We start from the raw sequence: 20,021 nt of genomic DNA, 5'->3' as shown, positions 1-20,021 counted from the left end.
TTCAAAGTACATGTCTCCATGTCAAGATTTCATCAACTACTCTCTTATCTCTTTTTTACCTCCCCCGGTCCAGCATGATGAATTAAACTTGAGCAAAGCAGAGAATACAGGAAGGAAAGGTGTTGGAAGGAAAATGTTCTCTCTGTTAGCCCCCCATCCCACCCCAGCCTTCCAACTTACTTTAGAATCTTTCTATGGGGAGGGAAAAGCTAGATCAAACCCATTTGTCTTCTAAAATGACAAGATTTGAAATTTGAATTTCTAGAATGAAATAGTTTTATATTTATCCTGTTTCAATTCATCAAATTTTAGGAGCTAAGATCTGATCTCATTCCTAAAAAGTGTACAAACACAACAGAGCAAAATAGGTGTGCAAAGTGGGCTAAAATAGCTCAGATAAGAGAACCTGTGAATATTAAGAAATAGAACTGGTGTTTTGAATACAGGTACTTTCACTTTCACAGATCAATGAAAAAGGTCTAGTTTAAAAAGAAAACATGGAAAAAAAATTAACACTTCTCCTTTTAGTAACCAATTTTACTGTGTATGTTTTGATTATGTGTTTACCAAGTACCATGAGAATTCCTCATATTTGCCTACTACTTTGTAGTTTATAAGTATTTTTACATTAGTTATTTCACTTCAGAAATAAAAGATGAATCATCTCTTCAAGTTGAATAAGGATAGCTCTACTTTTTGCACTCGGGTGACCTATATAGATGTTTTAAAATTATTGAACCTTTTCTGTTTGGTTTTCAGGTTCCTGAGTTCATTTAAGAGGACAGTCTTAAAGCAAAAGAAGAAAAAAGAAGTGGTTGGATTTCTGGGAGATCTCTTCGCTGACTGCTGTGAGTGCCTGGGATTCGTCCATGACTCGATAGAACTGGAGAAGTTCAAGTATGTTTTCTGGAGGGGCCTAGGGCTGTACTACGTCAGGCAAAGAGTCTCCATTCGTGGTTCCATGCCAAGGTGGGACCATGGCAGCCTCCAGGACAGCCTCGCGGGCTTCTCGGGACATCACCAATGTGATGCAAAGGCTGCAAGGTAAGGGGCAGAAACGTCAGGGGTTTTTTGTTTTTTTTCTCATATGCTTTAAATTTTAAATGCCGACTTACCTCAGATTCTCTTCGGTTTGCTTGCATTTTTATTCAATTTTATGAAGCTGCAGCAAGGAATAGCACCATGATGGCTTTTATCCTAGTGTTTTCAAACTAGTCCATGCTATTTTAAGATGCTGTCTTCTTTAAGTAGAAAAAAGACAAAGCTCCTTTTTTGGTTTTGTGTCTGCATTAGTGTGACCTTAACAGCTATTCAGTTCAGTGTCTGGCTGAGAACTGAGTCATCGGCAAACTGTCTTTCAATAAAAAATGACGATACAGCACCATGACAAGGCCCTGATAAGGATATCATGACAATGGTGGACAAATAACTATATGCTACAGTCAAATAAGTAAACCAGTGGTTTAGTTATGCCAGTGAGAAAGCTCCTGGACATCTAGAAAGTCTTTAAGCAAAAAGAGGCCAAAAGGCCCAGAGGCGTGTCATGACCTGACGAGATTAATGGCTAGTGGCCCTGTGTGGACTGGAGCCCCATCCTTCACCTGTGTTCTTTCTCCAGCACCAAATGGTTTTACACAAGAGAGTTAACAGTGAAATGTTATGGCAGCTCATAGATGAATTCGTAAGTGTGAATTTTTAAATTCTTTAATATGTGTATTCCTTGAACCAGAAAAAGAATCATCATCTACACCTATATGAAAATATTGCTTCTTTTGTCACAGTCCTCATGTTACTTCTCCCAGGCTTCAAATGGCTATTATCAGGATATAAAACTGGCCATACTTAGCAGTGTTTTGCTCTAGGCTTTGTCAAGAGAGCTTGAGCATAATACTGTAGCTTGGCTTTTGAGCATGTGGCTTTGCACCGCAGCCATCACATTAATCTGTCACAGCCCCACTTTCCTGGCTTATAATGCATTTAATATGCACACGAGCAGTCATTTCCAGTTAGGCACTTTTCACTTTCAAATACAGACCAAACTCTTACTTCTGGCTGTTCATGACCCGGAACATGCTCCGATTTATAGAAAATTAGGCTATCAGTGAGAATGGGTGTTTTTCTTTGTCTGACCGGAGACCACCAATTTGACTGAAGCTCCTGCAGTCACGTGACCCCCACCCCTGTTCAACTGCCTGGGCTGATTTGTGATGCTTCAGTGCAAGCGGCGTTTGTTTCCCACTGATTGTTGAAAAATCCCACTCATCATGCTGGAAAGAACCTGGTTAGATAAAAGACCAGATCCTTGCTGAATATGCGGGCATAAACCTCCTCCATAGGCTGAAAAACCTTTGACTGGGTCTCCCCATTGTCAAGGATCTCCAATTTAAGTTGTACATCTTTACTTGGGTGGATGGAACACTGAACTCGGAGTTCTTTACTCTGTCTTGTTCGTCTTTGCCATTTGCCTGGGTACAAATGACTGAACCATTTTGTGCCCCAGTAACCTCAGCTTCAAAATGATGGAATGGAAACTTAGGGTTCTTTGCAAAAGTGTGGGAAGATACTTAGGTAATGAAGCAGATTTTCCTTGGAATGATTAAATGTGAAAATTCTGTGGATAAGATACATATTGACAACAAAGGAAAGGTGTAGAAAGTAAGTTTGAAACACCTAATTCAGAATCAGATTATGGTTCTACCAGCACTCTACTCTTTATACTTATTTTGGTTTGAATGAAAATTCTTTTATTAAAGTAGTGGTTAGAGGTGAGAGGAGAGGGAAGGGTACTGATGCCTCAGTGTTTTATTTTATTTTATTTTTTTTGTAGTGTAGCAGCATGGATGGACTTGGAGGACATTATGCTAAGTGAAATAAGTCAGAGAGAGAAAGACAAATCCTGTAGGATATTGCTTATATGTGGAATCTAAAAAATACAACAAACTAGTGAATATAACAAAAAAGAAGCAGACTCACAGATATCGAGAACAAATTAGGGGTTACCAGTGGGGAGAGGGAAATGGGGAGGGGAATATAGGGGTAGGGGAGTAAGTGGTACAAACTACTATGTATAGAATAAGCTACAAGGATATATTGTACAACACAGGGAACATAGCCAATATTTTATGATAACTATAGATGGAGTATAACCTTTAAAAACTGTGAATCACTGTATTATATATACCTGTAATAACTTATATAATATTGCATAGCAACTATACATCAATAAAATTTTCTTTATTAAGGTGATGGTTAGGGGTGAGAGGAGAGAGCAGGGTACTGATGGGTCAGTGCTTTGTTCATTTGTTTGTTTTTGTGGATGTACAGATGGTTTTGCTTGAGAGGTGGGTGGAGTGGGGGAAAGCCCTGGAGTCCCACCCTCCCCGCACCCTAGGCCTGTGACGGTAAATGTCCTAATTAGCGTCTATGTGTTTAGGGACCCCACTTGCAAAACATGGACTGTTTTCACCCTGCTCAGCCCTCTCAAGATTGTTGTCAAGCTCGGTGACGTAATAGACAAAAGGTGCTTTCATAACTATAAATACTGTCATATGGTCAGCTGTTCCGATTGTCATGGAAGAAAATTGGATGAGAAGGCACAGACCTGACAGTTTGTTGCAAATTGGGCTAGTCATGCGGATTTGGGGAGGAATGTTAACCGTTTTTATATATTCTGTATTGTATAAAGCAAGTAACTTTATTACACAATGAAGGGACTATACTTACTGTATAATTTTTTTTCCTTTCTAGTATAAGAAAGAGTTATAACATGTCCTAAGGGTACTTGACAAATTTAGAACAATAAACCTTACAATTCCGAAGGAGAGAAAATTCCTGAGCCCTAGATACCTATCATTAACTTTTAGCATCAATTATGTCATAAAATAGGTAATTGGTGACAACAAAATGTAAGGTCTGTACAAGATGCAACACATCTAGCCTGCAACAGTGAAAGCCAAATGACAGGGCTGGAAGGAAAGGTGATCTGCGGATTTGTCTGTTAACATATTGCTCTGCTGGGTTAATTTTGCCGATTCAGCTGGCAAGGCCTCCTCTTCGTCTCAGCTCTCACTGTGCATCCTAGTGATGCTTTGAACCCAAACAAGAGTCAGCCAGCCAGAGGAGACCTGTCTTCTGCCAAGGGTATTGAGTAACTTTTCTTGCCTGCTAGAACCTCCAAACCAGGGGCCAAGATCCTAGTAAACGGAGGGCTGGCATTATTACCCAGATAATTAAGACAAGTGAGGGAATTTATTTGAGGAACAGGAAATTTTTATTAGCTTAAATAGAACCAGAGTTGCTATTTTCAAAGTTCAAATATATAAGAACATTCTTCTAGAATCCTCTTCCCTTTGCCTGGATAGATAATCCACGTAACTAATGTTTTTCTCCCCCTCTTGGGTTTTATTGTCATATCAGCTCCATGTATAACTAATAAAAAGCATGTAACATTGAATAATGGTAACTTGGCTTTCTTCTCTTGCTTATTTAGTTTACAACCATAATTGTTGACTGTTTTTCTGCTTTTAGTTTTTACTTCCAGTGCTACTAAATTAAGGCATACACGTAGATTGCTACATAATTTAGCTGCTTCTGTAGCAGTTCAATATTTCACCTTTGCCAATATTTGTACTTGTTTGGGCATAATGTTTTAGGCTGGGATCCTGAATTATGGATGAGCAGACAGACTGCAATGCAGAGTTTTGTTTGCTCTTAAGAACTATGAATGTTTCTGTAACTTTCCTCCATTTAAATATTAGCAATTTAATATTTAAATATTTAAATAAAAGCAAATATTAGACACTGGCATAATACAGGGCATTTTTAAATCTTAAATACACATAATTAGTATATACATTTTCTGCTTTTAAAGGCTTACTAAAGGAATCTATTTAACAGGTGGCTTGTGGAGTCACTTTAGTTTAAAATCACATCTAAAAAAATAAATGTTGAACTGTTCAGATTTAAGATAGTGACAAGAGGTTAAGGATTTTGTCATTTTTCATAGTGCTTCTACATAACGTTTGCTTAAAAAGGATTTGTTAACTCACTTTTATCAATTACATTTTTTTCATTTGAAGATCGTCTACTAGGATTTTTAAATTAAAGTATCAGTGTTGATTATTTCAAGGAAGGGTGGCATCCATGCAACCTTACAGAGCAAGTGGTAAATCCCAGAGAAGACTCAAATGGGCAGGGTAGTGTGTCACATAGAGATCAATTTAATAAAAAAAAAAAAAAAAGGATTGTTGACTGCAAGGTTAAACTTTAATTTTTAAACCTTGTGAATGACATCAAAGAGAAACAAATGAGGAAAGGAGTAAACATTTACTCTTGGAGATATATCTATGAAATTTGCTAACTGTACAAAAAAAAAATCATGGCCTTCCCCTAAAATTGTTTTTATGATCAACATTGAACTTTTTTGGTTAAATATAGTATTTCCTATAAATCCATTTTACTGTAAAAAAAAAAAAATCCTCAGACTAACAAAAAAGCTTACTGAAAAGTAGAATAAACAACTATAACTAATGAAGACTTAATTTTCTTTTAGCTTAACATCAAATAAGCATTGGTAGGAAAAATTTGCCATCTTGTGAAGATTCTGATTTTTGATAGTGCTTTAAAGATTAAGTTTTGTTGCTTTGACTTAATGAATCTTCTTATTAAACTACAAAGTAGTGTCAAAGATCCATTTATCATATTTAGGCTGAAATTCTCCTTTTGGTTTAATCTCTTTCTTCCTATAATGGACATTATATGACAGCATCTCAAATTTAAATATAACACAAAACTCAACACAAAACAATGATATTTTGGAACATCATAGTTCAATAAATATTTGATGAACAAGTAGATAAATCATGATCCCTAAATTAAGGAATCGAAGATGAGATTAGTCAAAACATACGTTAAAACAAAGGAAGAAACCAGTTAAATTGGCTCCTACTTTATTTGCTTTCTTTAAAAAAAATCTTGAACTGAATTTTAATCAAAATTGGATTTTGACCATAAAATCATTTTAAGGACACCTGTCCAGTCTGAATGGGTGACTGTATTGACCCCTCAGATGTGTGTGTTGTTTTTGTAACTGTCGTGCCTTAAACACATTTTTCCTTCCTAAAGATATATTACACGTTCATATTACTATTAAATGTATTAAAGCATTTACATTTGTATAATGCCCTATGCTCCAAGCCTTTCCTTCTGCAGAGCCTTTTATGCATTATGGAGAAAGTGCCTGAAGCCTTCAGGATTTTTAAAGGCCTGTAAAAATATTGGCTCTCAAATAGAAAAAGAAAACTGCTAAATCAAAATTCACAAAAGTTTACAAATGCTAAAATTATGTCAACTACTTTGAAGGTAGAAATTGGGTCAGATGCATGTCAGTGCCCTATACATTGACTAGCACAGTGCATTTCCTAATATGGACAATTCATAAGTATTGTTGAGTGAATATAATATAAATACTTAATATCAGACTGATTTTCAGCGGTGGAAGCAGGGAGACTAGGAGGGTCAACTTTGATAACTCAGAAGAGAGATAAGAGTGGCTTTGACTAGATATTAAACAGTGGATAGAGACAGAAGTGGTAGAAATCTAGATATATTTCGAAAGTAAAGCCAAAAGATTTTGCTGATGGATTGGCTGTGGTGTGTGAGAGAGAGGAGTGAAAGTTGGCCCCTTCATTTTTCATTTGGAAATGAGGAAATATATAAGACTGTTGGGAATAAGGTTGAGAAGGGAAATCAAGAGCTCTGGGGGAACATGTTACATTTTAGATGCCTGGTGGACATCCAAGATAGTCATTGAGTGTCTGGGACTGTAGAGATCAAGGGAGAAGACACAGCTGGAAAAAACATTTGGAAATCATAAGCACACAGAGAGTATTTAAAGCTGTGGGATGGGCTGACACCCCCCAGGGAATAAGAATAGATAGAAAAGAGGTTTGAGAACTAGAACATCCAACATCAGGGGCGGGAGGATGAGGAGAGCCCCACATATGAGACAGAGCTGCAGCCTCTGTGGTCAGAAGAAAGAAGACAGAAGGCTTCCCTGGCAGCCAAAGGAGAAAGTTCAAGGACGGAGTGATCAATTGTGTTGATGCCGTTAATGTTCTTTACATGTGCAGGTTTCAATGTTTATAGCACATAAAAAAATTATGTGGTTTTTATATATAAATATCAGGCCTGAGTTGATGCATATAGTTTCAAAATCATTTCTGGAAGAATAAAAGAATGGTCCTGTGTGTTGCCCGTAAAGAGTTGCAAGGTTCTTGGAAGTTAATTGGATAAGAGCAATTCCTTAAGAATTAGTTATATAAATAAAATTCTGTATTGATGTTGAGCCCAATCAATAATGCCTCCTAAGAATAAAATAGCTCTCACTCAGGCCCTAATCAGTTCTCCATCCTTGTGGAGTTGGGGGCCCTGCTGTGAACTGAAGGATTGTCCTCGTGAGACTGGTGCGTCCACTGATGCCATTTTGGACACCTGTGTGTGACTCTTGCACCTTAGTGCACCTCCTTCCTTCATAAATCTCCATTTGCACCCCTTGACTTTATCTTTCTAGACTCGTTCCACATAACAAAACTAAGAGCATTCTTCTCCTGTTTTGGAGAAAGTCTTTATGGAGTCGGCGACATCTCTTTTCACTGCTTTGGTCGTTGTTGAGTTAGCTGCTCTAGGACATAATGAAAGTATGACATTCAAGGTGTTTGGATTATCTGAATCATTGTAATGACTTTGGGATTGCCCCTCCATCGAGACTGGGGTGGTAGGTACCATTCCCCAAAATGCTGTAACTGAATTTGGGAAAACGACGTTTGCATTTGGGAGAACTCTTTCAGTCATTGTGCTGGTAGCTATTTAACTCCGTCTGTGTTGAGTCAAACCTGGGGCCGTGGACTGGCCTCTGTAAGAAAATGAAGGCCACACAGGTGCCTGTGAACTTTAGGGTTTCATGAATGTAAAGGTTAGGTAATAGATACCGATAAAGGGAAAAAGTGCTAGACTTTAAATGTCATGTGATATATTCCTGATATATGTTAAAAGCCTTATAGAAACAATTCACACCCCAGGTTATTATTTTTCTCTTATATTTTCCTTCTAATTGGAGCTAATGAGAATATTGACACATTTTTTATGTGGTATTCACACCTAAATACATAGTTCCTGATCTTTGCATGACATTTTGTAATTAAGCAATTATCAGTCATAGGATTCAGTGAATCATGTACTCATTTAGCTAGAAGTTATTGTGTAAGAATATGTGCCACTTTGCCATAATTCTGAGGACAGGCAAATGATAATTTTCTGTTTGTTTTACTCAAATAAATGAATGAAAATGGGAGAAGGAGGAATTGACAACTGCCTCAAACAGAGTCAAGGTGAAATGGTTTATGTAAGATTTTAAATTCCTTGGAAGTAGTCAAGTTTGCTTTAGTATTTTTTAAATGGTTTCTATGGTAACCTATGTTCTTTTTGTTTCCTCATTGTTCACAATGACCTCTTGGATTGAAAACAAACAATTCCTTCCTCTGCTGATATTAATCTTTCATGTTTAGTAAACACTGGTCCCCACCCATGTTTTAAAAAGATTATTTACCTTGAATTATGAGAACAGCTGTTCTCCATTCTTTTGCCTCCTTTCTCCTCACGTGTCACCAACATTGTTCACGTGGCATTTTGAATCCCTTTTATCTATTTATTCTTTATTATACTGATGACTTGTTTACTGATTTGGGAAGAATTTTGAAATTTCCAGGACTTATCTTGTGGGTTTTTTTGTTATTGTTGCTGATGTTCTTATTATTTTATGGGCCATAGTGTTCATGTTGCCAAGAATTATACTAATTAATACTCACGGTCACAGTTTTCAGCTCCTTTACTTTTCTGAGAGTTCTCACAGATTTTTATCCACTTGTGGTTGAAATGAGCATTCATTGCTCTAATACTGAAGAGAAAAATGTAGAATTCTTACCCAGAAACCCGGGAGCTAAACTAAACAGTACCCTTGATATTATAGTGAAAGAGATTGTTCAAAATACAACTCCAGTTGGGTCTTTCCCCCTGTTTCAAAGCCTACAATGACTCATCATAACCTTTTAAGATAAATTCGTTATTCGAAATGGATCTTCCTATGTGGCTCCTTTTAACTTCCTATCTTTGTTTCTGGTCACCCTCCATAAATGTTGTTTCCACCACCCTGAACCACTTCTGGTTTTCCTCAAGCTAATTTCCATCTCACTTCCATGTGTTTGCATGTTCTCTCTCTCTCTGTCTCTCTCTCCCCTTTTTCTTTTTCTTTTTCTTTACCCAGACTTGACTGAGGCTTTAAGACTCAGATTACACATTGTCTCCACTCTCTCAATGCCACCGGCCAAAGTGAAATGACTCCTCCTTTGTCCTCTACTTTCAGTATGCTTCTGTTAAAGTATTGATTATATCAGTCTGTCATGGTTTGTTTCTTTCTCTCTGTGTCCCATTAGAATATTCGAACCTTGAGGGTAGAGGTCTTGTCTTAGTCAGCTTTGGATATCCAGTACTGAGCACAAAAGTTGACATGTAGTAGGTACTCAGTTCATCCAATTGTGCATGCCTGCATTTAACAAATATTTTTTGCGCATCTGCTGTGTCCAAGTCCTCTGACTACAGATGTGAATATGATGTATGGGGTTTCTCTCCTTGTGGGGCTGAAGTCTACTGGAGTGCCATGATAATTAACAAGGGATTTATAAACTGGGTGATAGATATGATGTGTAAGTGTATGTTTGATGAATAAATGAACGAATAAATGAAATCTCCACAAAACACGCAGATGTAATTAAGTAAATTGACCGGACTAGCGGACCATTTAATGGTCTAAATTATTTTCATGTAATCCTTTACTTTGCCTGAGTTGAAAACACCTTATTCTTAAAAGCCCAGGTCCCAGTTTTATAGAACTGGTGTGGTTGTTTAGATTGGAAGTGACTTACCTTTTATAATTTGAAGTTCTTACTTTGAAGATGAAGTGACAGAGTTCTTGAGCAGCGAAATGATAAGCCAAGGTCATAAGTAGAGGAACTCCAACCTCAGAGAAAATTGAGGGGTAACTTGCTTTTCATACATTAGTGCCTATTCCTTCAAGATTATTCTTTTGCAGAGTTGCTAATGATCAACTGGATCACTATGGATAGGAGACAAGACTAGCTATGTAATTTTTGATTTTGGCTTAGTACAAATAAAAGTGTGGGCCCTTGTTCAACAGTTATTAAGAACAGTTAATATGCAGCAGAACACTGAGCCATGTGTGGGGCCAATCGGGGTATAGGACCCACCTGGGTGCAGGGTCCCATACAGTACCCAAGTCACACACCCATTTCATCAAAAGGAAAGATCATTTTGATTATTAATTATTTTAATATCCAGCTTTCTATCAAAAACATTTAGGTTGTACTGAATACTCATGATGAGAAACTAGGAATTATTTTCTTATTTCTAGATGTATTCACGTTAATTATATCCCTTTAATATCTCTGTTCTACGATTAGTAGCACTACAGTCAAATTTGTAAGAAACGTGATACAGGCCATATAAAAAGATTTGGTGGAAATTTCTTGTGTCTTGACTTCATCTTATTCAGTAAAGTTGTGAAAAATCCCTAAAGAGTGCATGGCTTTTGTGTTTATAAGTCAAAAGGCATGAAAACATTTAGTTGTGAAAACATTGCCAAGTTCATGGGTCTCATACAGTGAGTGTCAAATATTCTGAGATCATTTCATGTTCTAATGTTATGATAATTTTCTATTTTCATAATTATGCTAGGTAGACACCTATGCATAATTAATGAATTTAATGAACTAATATAAAGCATAGTTAAATCAGACTGGAAACATGTGTATATAAATAGCACTCTTTTTAAATTCTTTTTCATATTATTTTCCATTATCGTTAATTATAGGATATTTAATTTAGTTCCCTGTGCTATATAGTAGGACCTTGTTGTTTATCCATTCTGTATATAATAGTGTGCATCTGGTAATCCCAGACTCCCAATCCATCCCTCCCCACCACGCCTTGGCAACCACAGGTCTCTTCTCTATATCTGTGAGTCAGTTTCGCTTTCGTAGATAAGTTCATTTGTGTCAGAGTTTAGATTCCACATATAAGTGATATCGTATGGTATTTGTCTTTCTCTGACTTACTTCACTTAGTATGATAATCTCTCGGCGCATCCATGTTGCTGCAAATGGCATTATTTCATTCTTTTTTATGGCTAGGTTGTATTCCATTTTATATATATATATATGTATATATGTATATATGTATATATATATATATATGTATATATATATATATACACACACACACACACACACACACACACACTCACCCCCCACATGTTCTTTATCCATTCATCTGTTGATGGACATTTAGGTTGTTTCCATGTCTTGGCTATTGTAAATAGTGCTGCTATGAATATAGGGATGCATGTATCTTTTCATATTATAGCTTTGTCCAGATATATGCCCAAGAGTGGGATTGCTGGATCATATGGTAGCTCTAGTTTTAGTTTTTTGAGGAGCCTCCATCCTGTTTTCCATAGTGGCTGTACCAATTCATTCCCACCAACAGTGTAGGAGGGTTCCTTTTTCTCCACACTTCTCCAGCATTTATTTATTTGTAGACTTTCTGATGATGGCCATTCTGACTGGTGTGAGGTGGTACCTCATTTTAGTTTTGATTTGCATTTCTCTAATAATAGTGATGATGAGCATCTTTTCATTTGCCAACTGGCCATCTGTATGTCTCCTTTGGAGAAGTGTCTATTTAGGTCTCCTGCCCATTTACAAATAGAGCTCTTTAACATTTTCTGTTTGGTTTTACAATGTCTGTTTTCTATGAAATACATGTCTCACCTTTGTGATAAAATGGCACCTTTTCAAAATAATAGCTCACCACCACAATAATCAGACAAAGAAGGAGTGGTAGTTCTGATATATTTTAAAGCCTTGTATATTTTTTTCTTGTGATACTTTGTACTTTTAAAAAGAACAGTTTCATGACACCATCGAGTCTTGGACATACTTTTTGAGTTTAATATGATGATAGCAGTGGTCACATAAAACTCCATCAAGTATCTATAAATATTTGGAAGATGGCCAGTTATATTAAAAATATCACGTTGTCTGTTTAACATTACCCATAAAAATCTGCATTTTTTAGATTCCCTAGGTAACACTCAGTGATTGAAATCTAAGTGTCCTGAAAGGCTTATAGAATCTTATCATTTTTGAGGGAAAACTCGTAAAAGATCTTGTCTAACTCTGATTTTTAAAGATGAGCAATTGAGATTCCTGAAGATTAAACAACTTGTATAAAGTTATGCATTTAGTTAAGGCAAAATCAGACTAGGACCTTAGATTATCTGAGTTTCTCCAGAATTATGGAATTTTCTCCTCATGATAAAATTATATGGCTCATTAATAAGCATTGCCTTTTCGGCTTTGTTCTGAGTTGAAAAGCAAGGTTGATATTTAGTGTGTGCTTAGTTCACATAAAAACTTACACTTTGTATTTACCTCTAATTAGAGCACTTTTTACAAATAGCTGGAGCTGTTGAGGGGCATAGCCAACGTCTGTCTCAACTTTGCAAAATATGGTAAATGTTCACTGAACAATTGTTGAATGTATATTAGGTTAGTAAAGTCACCTCCTCTGCAATGTGCCTTTGAAGAAAGAGAGAGAGAGAGAGAGAGAGAGAGAGGGAAGAAGAGAGGGAGATGGGGGAGAGAGAGAGCTCATCACTTGACTTTTTAACTGTTGCTTCAATAGGGCTATTGCAAAAATTTCTCTGTAGAGACTACTTATTTGCTGTCGTCACTTGAACTAGAAATTATTAACTATAGGCTGTAGCTTAAAAAATAATGTTATTCTCAAGGACGCTTTTTCTTCTGAAAGCTTTGCCATGCAAGTGACTAGTTTCTTTGCATTTGTGTGTCTTTTGTTTGTGAAATACAGTAACGAGTGGCCATTCAGCAGATATTCCATTCCTACAGCAAATATAAATTGAACACCTCCTATGTTCCAGATACTGTGTTAAGCATAGAGGATCTTACTCTGAAACTGACAGTCGTGTCCTGTTCCTTACGGGACTTCAAAGCTAGTAACCAGTTTGTAACCACAATTGAAGAATTTTGCCACGGGTCACTCTGGACTGGGGGCAGAGGATGCTTTGGAAGTAGGTTGACATTCCTCCTGGTCTGACGCCAGACATGGCCCCAGGAGCCTCCCTGGCTACCACTGTGCTGATGCTCCGCCTCGGGCACTGGCCCCTCCTCGTGTTAATTCTCATGCCAGCTTTTGGGAACTAGGCCACAGTCTGACAGAATTGCCAATGAGCCCCCCTTCTCGCCTCACTCCAGATGGGCCTTTGGGTTGTGGACAGCAAACTGTGGCTCCTTTTCTCTAAGCACTGCCAAGCCACGGCCTGGGAGGACGGAGGGATGAAAGACGCTCGCTTCCTTCCCCATGGTGCATCCACGGTGCATTTATGCCACAGATTTTTTTTTTTTTTTGGGGGGGGGGTACGCGGGCCTCTCACTGCTGTGGCCTCTCCTGTTGCAGAGCACAGGCTCCGGACGCGCAGGCTCAGCGGCCATGGCTCACGGGCCCAGCTGCTCCGCGGCATGTGGGATCTTCCCGGACCGGGGCACGAACCCATGTCCCCTGCATCGGCAGGTGGACTCTCAACCACTGCGCCACCAGGGAAGCCCTGCCACAGATTTTTTAATGTTAACCTACTGTTCATTATACCAGGAAAAGTTGGCTTTTGTTCTGTGTCCAAGACTTTTAGGAATAGTAATTGTTAATCATTACTTTCCTGAACTTCGTGTTTTAACTTTGGTTTGGGGAAGGTATGAACTAGTTGAATGGCATACTCTGCCCATTTTATTTAAAACCAAGCATTACTCTAATGAACACATATAGCTGCAAGAGTCATTTAAAATAATTTTTAAATTACTAAAACCTCAATCCTTGATCACAACTATAAAAATATCTTTAAACATCTGTGTTTAGAAAAACAAAATTGTTCCTATGCTCCAAACTATAAAGAAAGCCTTTCTACCCAGAAAGCTATGTGCAGTTCCAACCTGACATTGGTTTTAATTGGCTCAGTTATTGATGCTTCAGAAAGGGAGTTTTATAAGGGAAAAGTTGAATCAGGCTTAAGTGCAAACCACTGGACTCAGGTGCTGTAATGCATTTCTTCCTGGCAGAGTTGCTTTATAGCCAGCTATACATTAATGACAGCTTTTATGTGTTTGATAAAGATAACTATTTCCTGTTATCCAAAATAGCTTCTATGTAGGTCAGATTATCAATGCAGAACATTAGACACTCCCTTTACATTTCAAGAACAATCAGTGCTTTGAAATACCAGGTGGCTTTTGTTTCTGGTTTGAGAGAGGAAACATGAGTCCATTTTTCAAAAACATCTCCATTGCTAGTTGGCTATTTAATAATTTAAGATAGATGTCTAGAAAATACAGAGATTTTTATCATTACTTTTTTAGCCACATGGGCTGAAAGAAATAAGTCCAAATGGAAAGCTAGTAAGATTGCTATACTTTAAGCAAAAATATTCTTCATAAACTATAGTAATCGTTTTTAGCATTTTATCAGTGAGATTAACCAAAAAATGTATTAGACAGGTTTCTAAATTTTTTCCCAAAATTTAGATAGCTTAATTTTCTCAGATTATACAAATAGTATGTTTCTTAAAATTCAACCAGCATAGAAAAGTATAAACAACAAAGTGATAATGTCTCCAATTCACTGAGGTAGATGAATAGATGACAGATAGATAGATGACAGACAGATGTATCTAAGTATTTTGGTGGATATCCTTCTACATGTTTTCAGTGCACACACCTATAGAGGAGAAAAGGTAGCTATATACTATATAGTGAATACTCTTTTATTCTCTGTAGTTATTTTTTAATGGAGCAATATATAGTGCACTTCTTCACACGTCAATAAATATAAATCTACATTGACATTGAATGGCTAAATTATTCCATTTTAGATATGCACCATAGTTGGTTTAACTAATCCTCTTTTGGGTCTCACTTTTCACTATTATAAGTAAGATTAATAATCTTTTGACGTAGGATGCTCTTCTTTCTGTATTGGATTTTACAGTAAGAAACAGACTAAATGTGATATACTATATGCTTTTTAAGAATCAGTTGTATAATCATTTTAGTGAGCAAGTTTTCAAAAGAATAAGATGGTGAAAATCTAATTATCATTATCAGTGACTTAAAAGTTTGAATATAAGTTGGTATGTTCCCCATTATTACGGAATATTTTCGCATGAAGTTCCCAAACATTTTCTTCAGATATAGTCAAACTACCTAATCCAGAAGGAGAGTAGCTCTCCTGGTATCTGCATCTGACTTAAATGGGAACTTCTGAAAGGAGATTTATGTCAGGAACTGATGCTTCCTTTCCTATGAACGGACTGATTCCCATTCAGCAAAGGGCAGCACCATCAGTAGCATTTTATTCAAAATGACACAAACATTTTTGCAAAACAATACGACCTGTGTTATAATTACACTGAATTTAGTCCTTACATTGCAGAATATAATCTTGAAATCAAGAATGCAGGGCAAACAATAATCTCCAACCCTGTTGTAATAATATGTAGGCAGTTGAAGTACTGGAGTTTTATTTTCCTTTTCCTTGAATCACCCAGACCACTGGCTCAGCTCTCAGGTTGATGCTGTGAGTGGGAGGGAGAAGTTGCGAGAAGTCAGGAAAATAATAGGGGCCAAGACGCTACCATCTTGCCTTGTATTCCTGCCAGTGATTATTTCACCTGCAGAGCAGTTCCTTTAGTGTGAAATACACAGATGCTCTTCCCTGGCTGGCCCCTGCTCCTGCTTCTACATTCTGCCCTGTCTCACAGTTACTCCTATGTTGTTCCTCAGCTCAAAGTTAGTGGCCACAGAGCGGGTGCCTCTCCCCCCAGGTTAACTCTTTTGGTAGGACTCACTCAGTCTCTTAGTCTCTCCCTCCCTGCCTCTCCGACTTCTCTCTGTCTCTGTCTCTCTCTCTCTCTGAATAGTAACTACTTAAAACTCGACAGGTATTAACCAAAAAATAAAGCAACTCTGGGTCTGGTTTCAGATCATGAGAAATTTTATTTATATTCTACTTGTTCCAGAAAGGATTGAAAATAACAAAAATACATACAACCCAATGCAATTTGTTTTCAAATGAGGAAGCGAGTAAGTGATACCCAATGGAAAGTACTAATTAACATCGCCTTCCTTCTTCACTTCGTGCAATGTCCAAGTTTGTCTCCAGCTGAGGGATGAAGAGGTCAGGATGGTGGAGGAGTGGAGGGTGGAGAAGATGCACAGTGTCTTATCTCCAGGTTGCTGAGCGCCAGACTTTGGCATCAATTGAAGGAGCATAAAGTGAGTGGACATCAAGAGACAAGACAACCCAGGACAAGGAACATCTGGATAAACAAACAAAGTGACTGGGGGACACTGGGGATGAATTTCGAAAGCCTGTGTAGCCTTCTACATGCAGCCTGTGACTGATTGTAAAGGACTCAGGATGGAATCCGTAGGGAACACATACCCCTCACCCTCACTCTTTGTTTAAACAGTCTCACATTGCCCAATGCTTAGACCTCATCTTATGAACCATTTGTCTCAGTGCTGTTTAGATTTCATTCCTGTTGGAACCGTTCCTAGTCTAGTGACTCTCAAATCATTTCAGATCATGATTTGTAATCTTGTCTACGGGTGTCCAAGGTGCCCTCTGCCCATGGCCTGAACTTCAGTTTTACACTTTAGCTATTCAGCAGGGCTGTATCCTGCCAGGATCCTTTGTCCTTCAGGAAAGGAAAGCATTTACATCCTTATCATGCTGTGGTTTTCTCATCTGACTTAGGCTGGTATCGTTCATCTGCTTCATTTACTCCTACCATTTGCTTCTCGGTGGCATTGGTGGTTGACAGTTGACCTTAACCTATTGATGCCTCTTCTTTGGTTTGTCTCAAATGTATTGATTAGCCCAAGTTAAGGATGAATACCCAATTAGGTGAGCCTCAGTTTCTTCCATTAAGTTAACCCTGTGCCCAGCTAGTTCTACTATTTTTCATGGTCTTTTTAATTTTTTGAATTAAATTAAATTTATTTATTTATTAAAGGGAAAAATTTTTTTGAATTTTATAATTTTCTTTACTTTTTTATACAGCAAGTTCTTATTAGTTATCCATTTTATACACATTAGTGTATATATGTCAATCCCAATCTCCCAATTCACCACAGCACACCTCCCACCACTTTCCCCTGTGGTGTCCATAAGTTTGTTCTCTACATCTGTGTATCTATTTCTGCCCTGCAAACCGGTTCAACTGTACCATTTTTCTGGATTCCTCATATATGTGTTAATATATTATATTTGTTTTCTCTTTCTGACTTACTTCACTCTGGATGACAGTCTCTAGGTCCATCCACATCTCTACAGATCACCCAACTTCGTTCCTTTTTATGGCTGCGTAATATTCCGTTGTATATATGTACCACAACTTCTTTATCCATTTGTATGCCATTGGGCATTTAGGTTGCTTCCATGACCCGGCTATTGTAAATAGTGCTGCAAATGAACATTGGGGTGCATGTGTCTTTTTGAATTATGGTTTTCTCTGGGTATATACCCAGTAGTGGGATTGCTGGATCATATGGTAATTCTATTTTTAGTTCTTTAAGGAACCTCCATACTGTTCTCCATAGTGGTTGTATCAATTTACATTCCCACCAACAGTGCAAGCATGTTCCCTTTTCTCCACACCCTCTCCAGCATCTGTTGTTCGTAGATTTTCTTTTTTTTTAATTTAATTTAATTTATTTTTTTATACCGAAGGTTCTTATTAGTTATCCATTTTATACATATTAGAGTATATATGTCAATCCCAATCTCCCAATTTGTTGTTTGTAGATTTTCTGATGATGCCCATTCTGACCAGTGTGAGGTGATACCTCATTGTAGTTTTGATTTGCACTTCTCTAACAGTTAGTGATGTTGAGCAGGTTTTCATGTGCCTCTTGGCCATCTGTATGTCTTCTTTGGAGAAGTGTCTTTTTAGGTCTTCTGCCCATTTTTTGATTGGGTTGTTTGTTTGTTTTTGATATTGAGCTGCTCTTTATATATTTTGGAGATTAATCCTTTGTCCATTGATTCATTTGCAAATGTTTTCTCCCATTCTGAGGGTTGTCTTTTTGTCTTGTTTATAGTTTCCTTTGCTTTAAGTTTCATTAGGTTCCATTTGTTTACTTTTGTTTTTATTTCCATTACTGTAGGAAGTGGGTCAAAAAAGATCTTGCTGTGATTTATGTCAAAGAGTGTTCTTCCTATGTTTACCTCTAAAAGTTTTATAGTGTCTGGTCTTACATTAAGGTTTTTAATACATTCTGAGTTTATTTTTGTGTATGGTGTTAGGGAGTGTTCTAATTTCATTCTTTTACATGTATCTGTCCAGTTTTCCCAGCACCACTTATCAAAGAGACTGTCTTTTCTGCAGTGTATATCCTCGTCTCCTCTGTCATAGATTAGTTGACCATAGGTGCGTGGGTTTATCTCTGGGCTTTCTATCTCTGTTCCATTGAGCTATATTTCTGTTTTTGTGACAGTACCATATTGTCTTGATTACTGTAGCTTTGTAATATAGTCTGAAGGTAGGGAGTCTGATTCCTCCAGCTCCGTGTTTTTCCCTCAAGATTGCTTTGGCTATTCAGGGTCTTTTGTGTCTCCATACAAATTTTAAGCTTTTTTGTTCTAGTTCTGTAAAAGATGCTGTTAGTAGTTTGAGAGGGATTGCATTGAATCTGTAGGTTGCTTTGGGTAGTATAGTCATTTTCACAATATTGATTCTTCCAATCCAAGAACATGGTACATCTCTCCATCTGTTTGTTACATCTTTGATTTCTTTCATCAGTGTCTTATATTTTTCTGAATACAGGTCTTTTGCCTCCTTAGGTAGGTTTATGCCTAGGTATTTCATTCTTTTTGTTGCAGTGGTGAATGGGATTGTTTCCTTAATTTCTCTTTCTGACCTTTCATTGTTGGTGTATAGGAATGCAAGAGATTTCTGTGCATTAATTTTGTATCCTGCAACTTTACCAAATTCATTGATTAGCTCTAACAGTTTTCTGGTGGCCTCTTTAGGATTCTTTATGTAGAGTATCATGTCATCTGCAAACAGTGACAGTTTTACTTCTTCTTTTCCAATTTATATTCCTTTTATTTCTTTTTCTTCTCTGATTGCCATGGCTAGGACATCCAAAACTGTGTTGAATAATAGTGGTGAGAGTGGACATCCTTGTCTTGTTCCTGTTCCTAGAGGAAATGCTTTCATTTTTTCACCATTGAGAATGATGTTTGCTGTGGGTTTGTCATATATGGCCTTTATTATGTTGAGGTAGTTTCCCTCTATGCCCACGTTCTGGAGAGTTTTTATCATAAATGGGTGTTGAATTTTGTCAAAAGCTTTTCCTGTATCAATTGAGATGATCATATGGTTTTTCTCCTTCAGTTTGTTAATATGGTATATCACATTGATTGATTTGCATATATTGAAGAATCCTTGCATCCCTAGGATAAATCCCACGTGATCATGGTATATGATCCTTTTAATATGTTGTTGGATTCTGTTTGCTAGTATTTTGTTGAGGATTTTTGCATCTATATTCATCAGTGATATTGGTCTTTAATTTTCTTATTTTGTAGTATCTTTGTTTGGTTTTGGTATTAGGGTGATGCTGGCCTCATAGAATGAGTTTGGGTGTGTTCCTTCCTCTGCAATGTTTTGGAAGAGTTTGAGAAGGATGGGTGTTAGCTCTTCTCTAAATGTTGGATAGAATTCGCCTGTGAAACCATCTGGTCCTGGACTTTTATTTGTTGGAAGATTTTTAATCACAGTTTCAATTTCATTACTTGTGATTGTTCTGTTCATA

At 37.3% G+C, this 20,021-nt stretch overlaps 1 protein-coding gene across 16 annotated transcripts in view; it reads left to right on the top strand.

The window, feature by feature from the left end:
- Positions 1-20,021, top strand: part of SYNE1 (spectrin repeat containing nuclear envelope protein 1) — a 466,561-nt gene that overhangs the window by 7,793 nt on the left and 438,747 nt on the right. For 15 of the 16 annotated variants that reach the window (XM_081251412.1, XM_081251411.1, XM_081251427.1 and 12 more), the window contains exon 2: positions 760-1,044. In XM_081251412.1, coding sequence (XP_081107538.1) covers positions 978-1,044 — 67 coding nt within the window. In that variant the 5' untranslated portion in view covers positions 760-977. Of the gene's footprint in view, positions 1-375; positions 447-759; positions 1,045-20,021 lie in introns of those variants that run through there. The other variant, XM_081251423.1, reaches the window with a different exon arrangement.

This window comes from Mesoplodon bidens (assembly GCF_964165515.1).
Source record: "Mesoplodon bidens genome assembly, chromosome: 12".
NCBI classification, from domain to species: domain Eukaryota; kingdom Metazoa; phylum Chordata; class Mammalia; order Artiodactyla; family Ziphiidae; genus Mesoplodon; species Mesoplodon bidens.
The sequence above is the reverse complement of the archived record's forward strand: the minus strand, read 5'-3'. Positions and strand labels throughout refer to the sequence as shown.